Source organism: Chaetodon trifascialis, chromosome 3, assembly GCF_039877785.1.
Source record: "Chaetodon trifascialis isolate fChaTrf1 chromosome 3, fChaTrf1.hap1, whole genome shotgun sequence".
NCBI classification, from domain to species: domain Eukaryota; kingdom Metazoa; phylum Chordata; class Actinopteri; order Chaetodontiformes; family Chaetodontidae; genus Chaetodon; species Chaetodon trifascialis.
The window spans coordinates 16254528-16273285 of record NC_092058.1 but is presented as its reverse complement, the minus strand read 5'-3'; the positions used below and the strand labels follow the sequence as shown (position 1 = coordinate 16273285).

Genomic DNA, 18758 nt, shown 5'->3' with positions numbered 1-18758 from the left:
AAGGAAATGGAATGATGAAGATGAGCTAAAAGCCATGGTTATGGTCTCAGTTTCTTCCCCACGTGTGCCGTTCTTGCTTGATAACTGTGAAATGGCTCGTACTCACTGAGGATCGTAATTTGCAGAATAGATTGGTTTTGGAAGGTGAACACAGCAGGGGGGGTTTTACTAAGGCATTTGTCAAGAAGAAATCCTACATTTCCCTCAAAACCCAAGAGTAATTTCTTGGCATAAATCGATTTCACAGCACCAACTTGACCCTTTGGAGGCATTAATATTGTGGAGTCACTCAGCTTTAAGTGTAACTGGAGTAGAAAGAAAGAGTCGTGCGCAGAGCACACCGGGCTCCACAGCACTAACAACTTCAACTTCAGGTGGTCTGAAAAGAGCATGAATGTGCTACAAGTGATAAGTGCTTGTACAGGTGTAATAGTAGGCTGCTTATGATGTGGCTGCAGTGATCCAGTGAACATGACTAATACTGCGATGCTGACACATTGCTCGAATGAGCTCGACGCTGTTTCACAAACCCTAACCACACGGGCGGAGCAACAGTAAGGTTTCATAATAAATGCCTATAGTGTTAACCTCATTTAGCTCGGGTTCATTGAGATATATGGAGAAATTCTGTAAGTCTTGCTTTGGATATCGAATGTTTATCTTTGCAAGGCTGCGTCTGAAGTTTTGTTTCATTGAGGTCTTCTGATGAGGAGAATATGACCGGAGGAGCTCAGAGCAGGAGAGTTTTTGCAAAGAAAAAGTGCCAGACACACAGATGAAGTTTATGGATCATATCTGTCCAGCTGACAGATATTGGAGGGCTGAAGACCACTGCAACACACTGGCCTTTCAATTAAAGCCTCGACAGTGCAGCTGTCACAACATTATCACCCCGGGGGAAAAAAACATACCCTCACCCAGTGTGACATCTAAACTATTCCCACCATCTATCACCTTCACAAGGGCCCCTGCTGCTCAATTTATGTTAGGCACTTCACTCGATGCACTTTCTCTGCAGCTCACAACTCAGCAGAGCAACCAACAGAAGCCAGAAAAAGCAGCTAGAAGGCAGCAGTGACAGATCAAGCGAGATCCAGGGTGAGACTAAATCTGGAAAACTTTAGAGAAGTGAAGGAGGGCACAATGAGGAAAGAGATTACAAGCAGCTCCCCATTGTACACCTCTGGGAGAGTGACACATGGAGCTTTTCTAAGCCGTCTGCTTTCTGGCAGCTTCACTACATCAGATCGCAGCAGCACTCTGTCACTCGGTACAAAACACCTTACCTTACCTCACCTCACCACCTGTTGAAGTCATGCAAGTTTAAATCTGTGATGTAGCTGGCCCTCTCATCAGCTGGTCTGCTTTTATTCTCTACCACCTAGAAGACATTTGGGAACAAGGGCAGCAGTGATAGCTGTGGTCGAGTGAAGCTGAACTGCTGATCCTACAGGCACGCTCAATCTTCCACTTCCACTTAAATACGAACTGAGGCACGCCCTCTGCTATCATGGCCTTTTCTACTATGACTCTCGAATTAAATTCTCCATTTCTTCCCATTTCTTCTCCAGTGCAGCCCACTTTTCCTCTACAATTGTCAGGGTAGGATGTACCAAAGACTGGCAGCTTCCATTGAAAATTGGGTCTGTTTTCTTTCTGTAAGTAACATTTAGCGGTTTGAGTGTACTTAAACTGGTTTCAACATATATAAAGGCTGAGAGAGCAGGCTGCCCCCGGGGAACGCCCCAGACCTTCCAGTGCAGAAAAATGACAGGATAACCTGATGAGGATGGAGGGGAAGTGAAGTGAGCTCATTTCCTAGAATGGCAAAAATAAGGAAATGGATTGTGGGAGGGGAGAGGGGGGATAATGGTTTGCTGTATGTGTGTTTAATGACATGGTCAAACAAAGAAAGGCCCCAGCCCCAGTCCCCAAAGACGTGTGGAAATGTAAGCAATATAAAGAGGGGAACTTTGCCATTTCTAGTGATGCTATTGGTGGGGAGGGTCATGAACTTGGGGAATGAATTGTGTTTTTTCAGGACTATGGCAAAATAAGCAGCATTACAGGGATCACTGTGTGGACTTAACAGAATAATGTCAATCAGGTTTGGGTTGAAACTGGAACATAAAGGGTTTTCTGGGCTCACTGATGTGCATGAGCAGGTCATGCAAAATATAAAAAAACTGTTTCTCTCTTAGTCGTGGTATCTAGTCATGCAGATAAATGTGGTTTTATGTATTCCAGGTTCTGTGGTCACTCCAATACAACAGAGTTGAATGCAACTTTGTTTATGGGGCTCTCATCATTGACAAATAATATAAATAACATCACATAAAAAACTCCTCAGCAGCATGTCTATCCACAAACAATGTCCCAGTTACTCAGGATAATCCACAGATCTCCTCTCCTCACCACCGTCATCTACAGCTTTCAGCATTTTCTAATCTAGCAGAAAATAGCTCCTATTGAAAAGTGAGCTATGCCAATTGTCCAAAACAACCAGAATTACATGAATTCTGGCAAAACAAATTGCTGATGTTTCAGTACTTTGAGCGTCACAAAGGAAATGCAATTTGCCTTCATTGCACGAGGCTGACTCTGGAAGTCTAGGAGAAGATCTGAAACAGCACCTTGAGACAAAATCATATCCACATGGCTGGATGCCCCTGTGATTAAGTGGGTGAGGTTTAGTTCAATTTGGGTGAACTTTCAAGAAAAAAAAAGGAGAAGACAAACTTGTGCATTCCTTATCTAGGCTTCTGTCTCTCAGTGAGACAGCTTTGCATTTTGCAACAGTTCCTGTATCTGTGCAGGGCCGTCTGCAGGCCTACATGCAGCAGGCTCTACTTCCCCCTCCTACACACAGTATCGAAGGTAAAGGGCGTGCACAGAGAATTAGGCTTCTGATTTGGTCCTGTGTCAAACATCTTCACACCCTGTGGTGATCTGAGGCCTGCACTCACAACAGTTACTACTCACACGCCTCGGGAGACGCACACTGAAAAGGGCCACAAACTTCCTTTCCTCAGTAAAATATTCCACTCTATGCGACTGTCATGTTTTTAATGAAACAGCAGGAATAATGCAGGTAATAAAGCAAAGACATGAGCTGTGTGTAGAGGTGGGGATTGAAGCAGTGGTGAAGGATTTTCTAAACTATCAGGACTTCTAGAGCAGAGAAGATAGAGCAGTTTTGTCCCTATGGACTCGCACTGAGACACACAGTCTGCAGGAGCCGGCTTTATCTTTAGAGCTGTCCCTGTAATTGCAGGATATTCAGCCCTTCACATACACACTCACAGGTCTGCTACCCAGTGCGTCATAGGGCTAATTGGGCAGCACTGTGGTGCAGACTGTAGAGTAAACATGGTCAAGTCACCCTAAAACATAGGTCAGCAGCTCATTTGATGAATCTCATAGAATTGGCACATTTTTAGGCAATAGCACTTGTAAATATCAGTTTTAATGCTGCTGCTGGGGAGCTGATGTTCAGGATGGGATTTCTTGAGAGGCTGTAAAAGTGTCCTCAGCTGCCAGAGCAGAAACTGCAGAGCTGCTTATACTTGAGGACCAGGTCAGTATGACTCGCTTTTGCCAGAGAAACCCAAGTCTCTATAATCAGCCAACTGAAATTACACCTGACATCCACTAAAACTCAGACAGTGCCTTTAATAAGAGGGAGGAACTGTGTGTCTGTGGCGAACCGACCACATGGGCTGACCAGCATTAGAACATGTCACCTTGCGTTGTCATCAAACATGACCATCTACAGTCAATAGGTGACTGTGCTGGAGACTTGCATTTGGGCTACAATGTGCTGCTGAAACTTTCATTCAGTACAGGATGCACCAAAATGAAGGCATGCAATTGTTATATTTTTGGAGAAATAAAAGGTTTGACTCCTGCAATGTTTTACTTCTTTCAGTGTGTTTCTGATCACAACTCTTCAACCCAGACAGGAAGTGGAAGAGGAAATGGGCTCGAGAGGAGCAGCTTTCCAGATTTTTGTAGACCAGTCGAACACCTCTAATCACCAACTGGCAAAGGCATAATAACGGGATCAGATCAGAGAGAGGCTCGCAGCTTCTCTAACCACACTATCGCAGTAGTTCCAGCTCAGGTTTCACAGCCCTGCTCTGCTTCAGACTGACGGCTTTCACAAATGGCAGCGGTCGCCGAGCTAGTCGATATAGGTCCTTGCTCTCTGATAAATACGATATCTTCTGTGCTAAGCTTTGAGAAATATACCTAATCAAAGCATTTAAGAGAAATGAAGCTAACTGTGCTCCTGCAACCCACGGGAGCAAAGTGCCTTCGCAGATGTGTGACACTGGTTACAGCCTAATAAAATGTGTGTGTTTGACCGTGGTCTTTCAGTGCAACGTGGAAGTAAAATACAATATATACACTCAGCAATACATAAAGTAATGGAAAATTTACAGTAAATAGATTTTAATCTTCTTTAAGGAACCTCTGTCAAATGATGGTCTCAAAACACGATTCAAAAAGGAGGTGTTTGAATTACATTACTGACCATGACTGAAAAGATAAGCTCCAATTATTTCCATCCCAGAAGTTTATCTGATGGGTACCATGGTCAAACCTCCAGGTGACGTGACACCACTGCAAGGCAAGATAAACGCTTCCAGGAAAATCCATTTGTGACGTGAATGGACAAGTTCTAATTTCACAACGCTGTTATAGCGGTCATACAAAATCAGTCTCGGATAGAATAAGACAAATTGAAAATGGTTGCAGCTTCTAATATTAAAAGGTCCACTGTGTAGGATTTAAGGTCAGTGTATATTCACCTGAAAACAAGAATCATTGTGTTTCTGGTACCTTAGAAAGAACTCTTTATATCCGCAGAGGGAGCGGCTCCTCTTCCACGAAGTCCACCATGCTGTACTGCCATGTTTCTATAGTAGCCCAGAATGGACAATGTTAGAGCTGCACTGTCACTGCCAAAGTCAAGACAGACCTCTCTAAGAGTGACGGGGAGATCGAAAAGTGCCCATTGGTATGCCACTGTTGTTTCTGTGGCATGTACCAGTTCGTTCTGTCACTGTCACCTCATGCAGCTGTTATGAACCACACACAGCGTGTTTGATCAAGATACCATTGGCAGGTGTTTAAAACTGGTATGCCACAATTACACTGACAAACTTGTTTTGATCTTTTTGGGATCTGCATGGCACTTCCTTCTTGATTTTCAAAGTAAATATTGCTATCAGTGTTTCCCAGCTGAGAAAACACTGAATATCATAATATCCACTCTTCAGGTATACTGAAGAACTGCTCCAGTGCTCACTGGAGGTCCATTTCCATACTTCCTGACCAAGGCTTTAGCAAAGCATGCTGATTAACGAGCATGAGCATCCTCACACACGCTGCAGAGACGTAAAAGAGGAAGAGAAAATGACTCGGCTCGTGTTCTTTTCTTTTGTCTGCGGTTAAAAAAAAAAAACCTCAACGCTGGTTCATAATAATGACGAGTGTTTGGGGGAAAAAAAGTCAAGTTGACCACACTAAAATATTCTCAGCCTGAAAACATTAACAGCACATTTCCAATGCTGTAGCATGAGCGATGTCGTGCGGCTGCCGCCTTCATTTTAGGTTAACCATTCGATGCTTTGATTGTGAATAAAACCAGCTGCAGGCTAAACAGTATGTCAGCTTTACATTGTTACATGTGGCAGCCTCACTGCAGTGATCACCGGGAGCTATGTAGGGGAATCTGAGCCAGCACTGAGGCAACAGCCGAGTCAGAAACAGAGCATATTATGAGTACTGCAGTGTGTGCCTTGTATATCATGTCACAAAACTACAACACATCTACTGTCATCAGTGGAAATGAATAAAGGTGCTGTCATATCAGTCGGTTTAAGACTTAAAATAAACCAAGTTCATCTCTTCTAAGAACATGATGAGCATTTTTTCACTGTAGCCTGATAAAATTGTCTTTATCAGGCTACCATATTTATCACCTCTATCCTGTCAAGCTGGCTGACAGCTGTGTGTGTGTGGTGGGGAGAGGGTGTATTTCACTATATGGATGAGCTGTGCACTTCTCTAATGCTCACACGCATCAACGGTATTTCAGTACAATGCCTATATAGTTGTGTCAGAAGTAGATGTCTCTTCCTATCGTGCCCAGAGGCACGCATGCATTCAGTATGCTAATGTATTTACATAACCGCAATGCCCATAAAGCCTCTGAACAAAGGTGTTTATGTACAATTAAGTGTGTGTATGTTTGCATTTATGTGCATGCGCGTACAGTGAATCATTCAGTGATACTTCCTACTACCAAGCGGAGCACACTGCCAGAGGGAATATTATTTGTGCTGAGCTCAAAGAAAAAATAAGGTTAGTAAGCCAAAGAACGGAGAAAATCGACTGAGGTGAGCTGCGAAAATTTGTTGTGGACGGGGAGGAGATTAAATGTCAATCAATGACCAGAATCAGCAGGCAAGCCAGTGAATGAGTGCTTCCTGTTAATGAAAGCTTAAGCCTCAACGGTGTCAAGTCCTTTCTGCTACATTAACTAATGGCTTTCTCTAGGAATCCGAACAAGACAAAATCTAATTCAGCCCTCTTTTTGGTGAGGCACGATTAGAGAAAAGCCTTTACCATGGAAATTCCTTATTGCATTTGTTTGTTTACACCAGAGAAAATATTAAGTGTAAACATTACGATTAATCTTTCAGTGAGTTAGACTTCCTCAGCTTGTTGAAGGGAGGCAGTGATTCAGAACTGATTCAACAAGAGATCCATCAATTCGTCTCTGTCTGTAAGTAGAAACTAGGCTCATTCCCTCAACCTAAAGCCCACATCTCACCTCAGAGTCTCTTGAGTTTGCTTTAGGAGGGAGGTGGGATCACAATTTACAAGTTAGAAGGCCTTACTGGACAGACAGGAGAGACTGTTTACTAGGGTGGCCACATAGGAAGCCGTGAGCCTTTTCTCAGCTTTTCCAACAGATACCATGGCAGCAGATGTGGGTGCTGAAAAGCACACGTGGAGGCATGATGTAGCACCTCTGGAGGGATGTCACACCTCTACCACACACACTGCTACTCAACACACAGATCACAATTTCAGGTACGACCACAAATTTCAACAGGAGCCGTCACTTTGGGCCCTACGAAATCTGTTTTCATTTCTTCCAGATTCTGCACGTTCTGTTTACATTAATCTGAATTCTGTATTTTATGATTTGAGCACAACTCAAAGATATTCAGTTTACTGTCATGGAGGAGAGAAGAAACCAGAAAATATTCGCATTTCGGAGAACAGAATAAGGGAATTTTGATGTTTCTAAAAAAAGTACTCAAACTAATCAAGTGATCAAAACAATTGTCAACTAATTCAGTAGCTGACAACGAGGCGATTAACCGCTTGATTGTTGCAGCTCTACTATATTTTATCAGACAGATAAGCCTCCATATGCAGCTTGAACACACCGGGTCAGTGGGTCTGACAGAGGCGACTCTCCGGTTCAGGTTCCTCATTTACAAAGCTTGACCAGAAACAAGCGAAGGCTTTTCATTTTTTACAACAGAACATCTGACTGCACACACACGGCCACAAAGTCCACAATGAGTTTGTAACTTGCATCTGCTGCTGTGGTTGCACTTCTGAGAGTCTGATGAAGTGATGGGGGGGGGGGGGGGCAGAGGCAAGGTCTTTTCTTTTCATTCAGCTTAGGTGCTCAGAAAAAAATAACTTATAATTGGAGGGAAAACTCAGATTTTTATAAATTGAATACACATTTTTGCAATTTCTGCAATATTCCACTTTTGTGAGCAAATTCTGTGATCCCGCCTGCGTTTTCTGCATTGTAGAAATCGTAGAGCCTTTTTTTAGTCAATGGATGACATTCTCCAAGAACGAACAATGTTATGAAACTGAAACTTGGCCTTTCAGTACAGCCGACCAGCAGGACAGTAGAAAAAGAAAACAAAATGTCCAAATGAACTTTGTTTAACCTGGAGGGCATCATTAATTCAAATCTCCATTTACCCTTCATACAGCTAGTATGTAAATTTCACTTGTTCGAGAGCACAAATCTTCCACAATCTTCCAGTTTTATATCCTTCATGTGCTGCGGCGTGTTTTTCAAACTGCACATGTGAAGGGACAACTCTGATTTGCATGACGCGAGTCTTGATGCACAAATTCATGAACCCGCCGTTCAAATACAGACCTCTCCTATAATTCCTCTCAACCCCCACACACACTGCACCGGATGGTAATTACTGATATGAAACCTGCTGTACAGAGCAGAGCATGTAATTAGCCTTCTAACCAGGGGCACAACTTAACAACCAGCCGTTTCTTCAAAGACCTGGGACAGAAAAACAGTATGTGTTCCCTATCAATTTCAGCAGAATATTCTGTTTCCTGTCAGGAAAGAGGATGGCAAATCAACTCAGCGATTCCAAAGCATTACAAAATGCATTAACGCACATTATTTCAGATTTAAACAAGCTGTAGAAGAGAGAGGTGCCCAATAATAAACTTCCAATTACACCAACAAACACAGATATTTAGTTAAAGGCTCAATACAGGAAGCTCTCAGATGATGCTCTTGAAAACGTTCTGCTCTTCTGTTTCTGAAAATCCCACCACATCTTATTCTAGACTAATCATTTTAATCCAGAAAACAAATATCAAGAAGCACCTTTCAAGTTGCCTCAGATTCCTCTGCTCACATGATCAATATGAGTTTGAACCTGAATGCATGTATGTTCAGCAAGTCCTCAATGCAAAGTCAATGCAAAGAAAATCACACTGACTCCCTCAAGGCCATAACCGGGGTGACTTCTGGAGTGTAAACCAATGAGCGTGCGACGGAACATGTCATTGATGCAGGAATTTACCAGTTTCAACCTTCAATTCATACAAATCACTGGTTAAGCAGAACCATGACAATCGCTTCTTTCCACACCTCTGAGCTGCATATCAAGTGAGGTTTCCAAGCTGAGAGGACCCTTGTTCCATAAAAAGTAGGGAAGCAGAACATCTAAAATGGATAAGCATTTGGGAAGTAAAACCAACAAGCACGTCTGGGTGGCATCAAAATTGATGGGGCTTCGTGCACGACAGCAACGTGAAACAGTCATAGAAATATATTTAGGTTGTGCACAGAACATTTGAGGACGACACCTTGGGCTTTGGGAAACACGATCGACATGTTTCACCATTTTCTAGACCAACTAAATGAGCAATGGCTGCAATAATGGACAGATTAGCCAACAATGAAAATGCTCATTATTTGCAGCCCTCCTCTCCAGCAGCTGTGGCGTTTTAAAGCTCCCTCGGAGTTAAAAGAGCCAGAGAGGCATTTAAAAGCCTGGGAAAGTGTCATTGTCTCTTTACTACCAGGCAGTACTTTCAATCAGGTGTGTGTGTGAGAGAGAGAGAGAGCAGTCAGGGGTGCTCCAAACAGCAGCCCACTCATTATGAAGCAGACCCTGCCGTGTCTGACCCCTCAATTCAGGCCTGGTGGGAGGAAACCACTCCAATTTTAAGACTGTTTGATTGCTATGCCCCCCAAAAAGGGGAAAAAAACCCTCACACGCTCTAATCTGATCTCTCACTCAACATCCAGGCTTTTAACGCATGTCCTCACGTCCTTGCTGGACAGGGACATGTGCTCCGGGATGCTGTTTCAACTCCAAACTTTCCCCAAACATCCTCAATAAAGCCCACATGTTTACATGAGAGCAGAGCCAAGCAGACGAGGACATGCTGCTTTTTGACATGTGCACAGAGCTGCACTCACTGCGCCTCTGCTGCCACGTTTGTCTCTTCGGGAGGTGGGTGAACTCTGAGCCCAAACAACCCAAAGAGTCGTCATGACGCTCGAGAAACACCTGGGACAGGGGCCACATTTTCCAGGGACCGACATGTAACTACTCGAACACTTTTGGTCTGTTGCACCCGTGTGCGCCTTTCGTGATGTTGCACAATTCGTCTGAAGCCATTAAATGCGGCACTTCTGCCACCCAGACAGAGTACTCACCCAGCAGCAGCAGTTTCACTTCTCTCGCCGCCTTCTCTCCATCTTCTCTCAGGTTTTTATCAATCATTTTAGACCTCTCGGCCGCGGCTTTATCTTCCTGACTAACTGTACAACCCATGTTTCCCAGTGCGCGCTTCAGGACTGCTGTTAGAGTGGGAAAATATCACCTGGGAAAAAAAATCGAGTCCGAAAGCCCCTAATTTTCAAAAACAAGGGCTGAAGTTGAGAAAGGCGACTTCCCTTTTTGATGAGTGGCGACAAACGTGACGGAGTCCGTTCATCCGCGAGAGGGAGCGAAAATCATTAAAAACAAACGATTTCTCTCAGCGACGTGAACCTGGTTTCTAATGTCGGATACGAAATTCCCAGAGACTCGCTGGTTGCTCAGTCAGTCATTGGCGGTTTCTTCTGAGAGAGAAGTTTTCCAAAAAGAAAATGAGAAAAAGATGGAAAAAATGCTCGAGCTACTTTCTGAGGACGGTTGACTTTTGGCTAACTCGGTGGTTCCTCTCGCAGACCATCAGAGCAGGTTTAGGTGAAACACACGAAAACGGGCCACGAAGTTCAGCCAAAAAAAAGAAAAAAAGTATTCCAGCTGTTGAAAAACGAGCCCACGGATTCCTGCTGCCAGTGAAGCCACCACACACACAGCGACCACTTTTCAGAGGCTTTCTGTCTTTGTTGCTTTAAATCTTCTCCTTGTTTCAGTCCCTGTTGCCGTTACGCATTCTTTCTCCCGTGTTGAGATTTATCACGTTTGAAGCCACACCCGAAGCCGCCGTGAAGTTCCCCTCTGTCCGACAAACAGCGAGACAGCGCCGTCACCTCCCAACTCAGCGGCAGCGGAGCCAACCTCAGCCAGAAAATTAACGCCCACTCCGAGTGCTTCATGGGAAATGTAGTCAACGGCTGCCATCAAGCGCTGCCGTGTGTACCTCTTAGCTTTTATGAATTACTGCCCTAAGAGGCAAATTGGCGTTTTTGTGACCCCCCCCCCAGTTGACGGATAGACGGATTTGAGATGTTTTTGTTTGTTTGTTTGTTTTTAATAGCCAACATTTCTGTCTAACAGCTAGCACCAATAAGTAGCACATGCCTTGTGTGGATTTGACTGTTCATTTTAAAATGAACATAACAGTGGTGGAAAAAGTGTTCATGGTGTTTACATAGCGGAAATGCTACGTGTTCAAATACCCTAAAAATAGCACAACTATTACAATTTTATTGATAGAAGAAGCCATAAAAGTAGTATCTGCAAAATGTACTTGGAAGTATTCAAAATAAGAATTCTCATAATGCAAAATGATATATTAATAAAGACTTGATTTTAATTGGATTATTATGACTGATGCAATTATTTGTGAGCACAATTTTAATGCTGTAGCCTAGCTGGTTTGATCCAGCCTATAGCAAGGCTTCATATTATAAAAGATGTTCATGTCAATGTTTGGTCTTGAACATAATCATAGTCAGCAAAGTAATCTGTGAAAACCTGAAATGATGGCATTAGCGGTCACTGTGTTTTAAACACTGGTAATCCAAATTGGTTTATGCAAACAGCTGAGAGCCAGATTTTTATTTAAAGCGCTTGTAGAGGCCACTTTTGACCATAAAGACTGGACTCTATGACTCTATGAAGTCAAGACTGAGAATCAAAATGAGTCCAATACAAACTAGATAATTAATAGTTTTGGTATTTGCTCTATAAAAATTACATTTGATTGCTACGTTGCACGATGGCCATGGCTCCACAGCTCCATACTGCCACCTTGTGGACTGACTCCTGACACTCAAGGGAGGAATATACAACTATCTTTGAGTTTTGTTTTTAGCGCTATTTTGATATTATTTTCTCGGACTTTTTTTCTTTGCTAAGGAGAGATAATGCTAGCTATTTCATTTAGGTGAAATAAAGTAATATGTATTTGTGAAACACCATAAGATTACATATAAAACACAGTGCTTTTTTATTGCTGAAGGAATATTTGCTTGGCAGGTCGTATACTTACACAGCTTACACAGTCAGAGTGGTCCACATAAAGCTGTTATTATTCTGTTTGTTCACTCATATAAGACATACAATAGAGCACAACAGATTGAAGGATGTGTTATAGATTCAAGTTCACAGGATCTGAGCATTTCAATGAAATTACCGTAAATGATGATGTACCACTTGCACTTAGATCTATGCAGCATTTCACTGTTTGTTGGGCCGAAACAATGTCATATCTGACAGATGATGAAAGATCAAAGTTTTGTTACCTCATTATCTTTATTGCAACATTGTTTACAGTACAGTAACTGCCAGCGACATATTAAAATATATAGAGATACAAGAAATTCGACATGAATTGAAGGACAAAAAGGTTTAAAAGCACTTTGAAAATGATTACATTTATATTTTTAATTGGACTAAAACTTTAATTGCTATTTACATTGTACAAACTAGATATGCATATAGAATATAAAGGGTATACATTTATATACATTATTTATAAACGCTGGCCAATGTCAATATTTAATATGTTACTATTCAATCATACACATTTCAATAAATCACGCAAAGAGGGAGACTCGACAACAATGAGATCTAAATAGAGGTCCTCAGAGATCATCTTCTATCAGCCACTAACACAGTGTGCCCCCTCACTGTGCTGCCTCTTGTTTATTTTTTGCATGTGGTGAGGCTTGAAGTTTTTTTGTGTGTGCACCATTTTTTGTGACGTTTATCGAATGGCTTTATCATACCCACAACCATAAAATTAGGTCAAACAAGGAACAGGAAGTGGGGGATAAATATAACCACTGCATTGGTGAAACAACGCTAAGCTATGGCCCCCGTGGCTGATTCAGATGCTTCCCTGTACATACAGACACAGAAAGACAACCGAATATGTCAAAATAATGAAACAGAAAAGGGATTAAAAGAGGTTTGTTGTGTGACAAACTGACAGGACAATACTAACTTACCCATACAGCACTCAATGTAGTCTGTTGTGACAGATTTTGTCATTTAGAAAATAGTGAAATGCAGGCAAGTACACTAGCTCACTAACAACTCCAAGTTAGTAGGTTACTGCCTGCCAAGAAGCAGCAAGGAAGTCAGAAATAACCCAAACTATACCACTGATGACTATAAAAGACATATATCAGGAAAAAAAAAAACATAATATCAATCATTAACATGTTTTGCATCTTGCATTTCATCACTGAATCAGGTTCAACTGACACACCCGAGCAAACACTGGACATGAACTTTAAAACAACAGTTAATCTATCAATGGCAGAAGACGAAGACTTGAATTATACTTCTGATCAGAGGATATTTGTAGGTCTAACAACACAAATGCATATAGGTACTATAGTTGTAATACAGTAGAGCCATGTTTCTTTTTTCAAACAATACGGACACTCAAAAACCTCCAACAGTACATCCACCTAATTAGTTGTTCTATCTACAGAACGGACCAGAGGAGGAAACTAATGACCGCAGGGGCTCACAGGATAGCTAACTTGAATGTTATTTCAAGTAATGTTGGAGAAGACATCCATATTATACCATTGATTACTAGTTTTCTCATAATCTACATTAGATTGATTTATTTATCAATGACTTAGTTATACAAAGGGATGTGCCCTTAAATCACATCTATCACATATGCGAACTTCTCACAAAGTCTCACTTCTCACAAATCATTTGCTTGAGCTTCAACTTGTTAACGTCTATAGGAAGTTGTGCTTATCAAAGGAAAGTGCTATTGCTAACCACTAACTTTTCAACGTTGTTAACGAGACAGTAATCCCATGTCTGTCATTTCTGTCAGGGATCAAGCTTGTGCCGAACACAGAAATATATACAGACACCAAACTGCTCATGAAGTGACCCTGTTGTTGTTGTTTGTTTTTTTTTCCATACATGTTTTGGTTACCTCTGATTACTTCCAGTTAATGTTCAGAAACTCATCAGATCTTGCATGCGCCTGCTCGATGATTAAAAACACAAGGCGTTCTCACATCACTTGGATCTGCGCACTCCAGCTGATGAGGTCTCCAGTACCATTGATCACTGTCATTTACACAGTGATGCTGAAAAGAAAACTGTGCAGGCAGTCTGTTGTGTTGCGATGTGGACAGCCCTTCAAAAACACTCCCAACCTGAAAACTGCTTTTCTGATTTCGATCGCCTCAGTGTGCGCTGAGGATCATGTCGTCAGTCCATACTGCATTTTGTGAGGTTTTCGTCAAATAGTGACTAATAATAAAATATACATCTAGATCATACTGTGGAGGAATGTTATGATAAAAGTGCTCACATCACTATGCTGCATACTGTCTGTGTTCGCGCTGTCAGAGGTGAGAGTGTTAACACCTCAGAGCTTAAAATACGCAGCAGCAGCACAAGTTAGTGGAGTATGAGGCTAAAGGCTAAAGGAATAGTTGGACATAGTTGTTCTTTGTTGTTCTTCATAGTTGGTCTTTATGCTAAGCTAAGCTAAGCAGCTGCTGGGTGTGGCTTCAAATTGACAAGAGTGGTGTGATCTTCTCATTCAACTCTGTGCAAGAAAGCAAGTAGCTGAAAATGTCCAACTGTTCCTTGAACTTGTCTTTCTTTCTGTGCAATAGCTTGTAATGTACTTTCCTCTGCAGTTGCACAGAATGGCGAAGATGTGGTTACTCAAATAACTTAATAATAATAATAGACATAGAAATCATAAAATAAGGGTCTATCATTCAATATATTTCTGTCATTCAGCTGCTGAAAGAGAGGTGTCTCAGATTGTGTATGATAATCTGAGTAGCAGTTTGCAGATCATCTTAGGACAAGACAGGAATAGCAAGGGGTCACGCAGCCAACACAGGGTCAGACAGCAGCTTTCTATTTTGTCTCTTTTTTTTTACATCCGTCTCACAAGGCACAGCCTCCAAATGTCAACATCAATCTTTATGCACCTGACCTATTTTGTAAATTAACGAGCAACTTTCCATGAAAGTCTACTGGCCTGGATCTGCAGTCACTGTTTGGCAGGATGTACAGTACAACACAACGTCATTAGAGTGAGAGCTTTTCTCAGAGAAATGGAGAGCCATCCTCCACTCTGGACTCCTCTGTGGCCAATATTCTCTAATGGAGAAGATGAACATCAAACATTATTCAAAGTAAAAACAGTAACATTACAACACTGATCTAAATCAACAATATAAAACCTGGAGGGAAAAAAAAAAAGGAAGGTGGTGCCTAGTGACCACTGCTGGCACTGCTGGTGCCCGATGTCCAATCAATGATGATGAAGCTGAGGCTCATGATCATAAACAGGATGCCTAGCCCAGCAAAACAGGCAGCCTAGAAGAGACGAGGGGTGGAGTTATCATTCACCAGACAAATTTGGCAGTGTTGCTTTATTTATGGTGGTAAAAATCCAAACTATTGTAGCATTTATACATCAAAAAAACATCCCAAAAAAAAAGAAAAAAATCACTGAGAGACTTCAGCTGATTCACTCTGCAGCTCGGCTATTAACCAGTCTTATTAATCAGTGCAGTCTTAGCTGCTCTGCACTGGATTCCTTTAACATTCAGAATTGATTTTAAGATTTTACTCCTTGAATACAAATCCCTGATTGGGCTACGACCGACCTACATTGCTAAATCCCTTATTCAGTATTTGCCTTTAACTGCACTGTAATCAGCTGCTGCTGATTTACTGAAGGTATGGCATGCAGCCTTTGTCAACTACAACCCAAAGCTCTGCAGCACACTACCTATAGATATGACTGAAGCAGCTCAATGAATATTTTTTATAGAAAGCTAAAAACTTATCTCTTTACTTTAATACTTAACCAGCCATGACTTCCTGATAACAAGCCTGAAACGTTTGCACTTTGACTTGAACTTATGCACTGCTGCACTGTAGTATTTTATGTGATTTTATGCATTCTGTAATCTATTTTTACCTGTATTTTATTATTAATGTTCAGTGATTTTACTTTATGTTACACACTCAGTGTTTTCACCCTTAAACTATCTCTTTACTGTGATTATCAAAGGGGTTTTTTTCTCCATCTTATCTGTTTTTATGTTCATTCTAAGTCTTTTTTATATGAAGCACCAAAACATTTTTTTAATTGTCTCTTAATCTCATGAGATGCTCACCAGGATTTTGGGGACAGAGCGCATTGACTCCTCTTCTTTGGGTACAATACGAATGTAGAAGACAGCAGGGAAGATGAAGATGAGACAAGGGGCAGATGTGGCGCCTGGGGAGCAAACAAAAACACAGAATTATTCATGAACCTAATCCTCAGTGGACTCTCCCTCCCTTCAGTGCTCATTACGTGCTGCTGCCAGTCTGTCAGCACTGCCGTGAGGACATGGAAATTAGCAGAAAAGGAGGGAAAATAATTGGTTTATATTTATTTTGTTCAACCAAAAAGGAACGCTGTTATTATTGGAGTTTTTAATTTTATGTTTGAAGAGTTCAGGAGCCTGTTGGCCTCTTGGACCTGCAACTAATTACATCCGTCTACATGTCGGTGGATCATGCATCAAAACCAGCCTCATCCAAGAGTTGGTAAAACCTACCAATAATCCCAAAGATGCCCAGGATGTTGGGGGCAAAGATGACCAGGAGGTTGATGAAAGTGAGCAGAATGAAGGCAATGGCGATGTGACGGGGCCAGTTGAACGTCTTGTTGGGGAACATCATCTGCTGGATCGCTCTCCGCACCTGATCATAATGAAAAAGCCATTTTCAATGTCTGACTGCGTTTTGAGTGACCGCATGAGGAAAACAAGTGAGCCAATGTGTAAGCTTAAGGTGCTGAATTTGTACTTACGGGAAAGAGCACAATGGGCACAGTGAGCGTGACAGCAGTGAGCACAGCCACACGCACGCACAAAATCAGTGTGTCATACGGGTCAATACGGCTGTAGGTGTGAAGCAGCTCCGCTTCCACTTCACCTGAAAGAGACCAAAAGAGAGGAAAATAGAGTAGCTACAAGAATGATGAGGGAAGAACAGCTGGCAAAGCAGCATTAGTACTGATAATATTAATCAATATGTATAGAAAATATTGATATTTACTGGCAGGTATCATAAGAAATGGTAATGAGAATGCTTTAATAACATCCTAAATTTAGGTTAAAATAAAACCCTCATAATCATGATGCCTTTGTGCCTCAATGCAGTAGATTACTTGCGTAATGTCAGTATATAAAGTCAGTACAAATGGTTAATGTGAGCTCTTCATTACGACCACTAGAGGGAGCAGATGCATCATTTTGATTTGCAGCCTACAGGTTTACTGTTCTACAATGACAGACTTAATAATGTGCTGATATGAGAACAAATACATGACATTGCTACCGTTAACTCATTAGAAGCATGATTAAAGAAATAAAGAAGCAAATTAGGCAGTGTAGCAGAAATAACTACACAGACAGATAGATAGACAGATAGATAGATAGATAGATAGATAGATAGATAGATAGATAGATAGATAGATAGATAGATAGATAGATAGATAGATAGATAGATAGATAGATAGATAGATAGATAGATAGATAGATAGATCTGCAGTGGGAGGAGGACAAGGCCTCACCATAGAAAGTTAGGTATCCAAAAAGGGCAGCCAGGAAGTACATGCTGTACATGACTGCAATGGAGATGTTGGCCACATGCTGCATCTTTTTCTTGGTGGGACTGAAATCAGAAAATATTGCCATGTGATGTCACACACACACACACACAAACATAAACACACACACACATAACATCAGGGCATCCACTGTCAAGTTACCATATATGCCCATACACAAAGCATGTAGCCCCAGTTAGTGTAAAATACCCTCTTCAGCTGCAGGGCTACTTTGGTTGCAAGACAATGCTTCAAAGATTCAGTAACACATCACAACTAATCTAAGGAAAACAAGCAACAGTGGTTCAAAGCAGGATGATACATTTAAACTAACAGCATGCTGCATCATACAAGCAGTGGCAATGCATTTCAAAATAAAGTGAAAGCAGTGCATGTGACTAGGTTATGATTAGCCAAGCACAAGTCCGACACAGTAGCTTTCCTCTTTGTTGTGCAACTGATCACTTGTCCAAAAGTTAGCAGGAGTTTTCCATCATAAGGACATACTTGCGCAGCTCCGTGTAGATGGGCAGGACCTCGGGGTGGCACACAAAGGCGAATGCCAGGATGGGGATGGTGTAGGCCGTCTGAAAATGAACCCCAACAGGTCACCATAGATACAGCAGCACCATCCCAGACGTCTTACCACCAACCTCGCGCTTTACTGCCCATTACTCCCTCAGACACATCACAGTGGGCTAATTGTTTCCCTGTGATTAACTTGGGCCTGGCTGCAGACCAGCTTTAGCCTATTTAAGAATGCCTTACTTATAAGCTGCTAAGCAGCAGGGTTACTAGCCTGGGTTAGAAAAGACTCATACATCTTTAAGGGATGCTAATAAAGACTTGAAAGGATTTCATTAAAGCAACTACTCATCAGTCTTTGCTAATGCTCCAGAAATTGTTTCAATAAAATTATGTAATGTTACATTCAAATAAACGAAAAGCATCTAGCTGTGATTAAGAGTCTTTCAGCAGTCGCTCCTGCTGTGAAGGAACGTATTGTGTGTAAAAAATAAGGTCACTGAGAGAAATGTCAGGTCTTTCCCATTTCACTCATTACCTATCTCTTTGGCCCACAGAGGGCAATC

At 41.8% G+C, this 18758-nt stretch overlaps 2 protein-coding genes across 3 annotated transcripts in view; both read right to left on the bottom strand.

Moving 5' to 3' along the window:
- The window catches only part of LOC139328536 (guanine nucleotide-binding protein G(i) subunit alpha-2-like), a 60377-nt gene extending 49509 nt beyond the window's left edge, over nt 1-10868 (bottom strand). Inside the window, exon 1 of the mRNA XM_070958282.1 lies at nt 10034-10868. Coding sequence (XP_070814383.1) covers nt 10034-10151 — 118 coding nt within the window. The 5' untranslated portion in view covers nt 10152-10868. The remainder of the gene's footprint in view (nt 1-10033) is intronic.
- Nucleotides 10869-12559: 1691 nt separating this feature from the next.
- The window catches only part of LOC139352035 (sodium-coupled neutral amino acid transporter 3-like), a 38877-nt gene continuing 32678 nt past the window's right edge, over nt 12560-18758 (bottom strand). For both annotated transcript variants that reach the window (XM_070994064.1, XM_070994072.1), the window contains 6 exons: nt 18175-18254; nt 17632-17732; nt 16867-16991; nt 16613-16757; nt 16184-16287; nt 12560-15374 (listed from right to left, as the gene is read on the bottom strand). In XM_070994064.1, the coding sequence (XP_070850165.1) occupies nt 15270-15374; nt 16184-16287; nt 16613-16757; nt 16867-16991; nt 17632-17732; nt 18175-18254 (660 nt within the window). In that variant the 3' untranslated portion in view covers nt 12560-15269. The remainder of the gene's footprint in view (nt 15375-16183; nt 16288-16612; nt 16758-16866; nt 16992-17631; nt 17733-18174; nt 18255-18758) is intronic.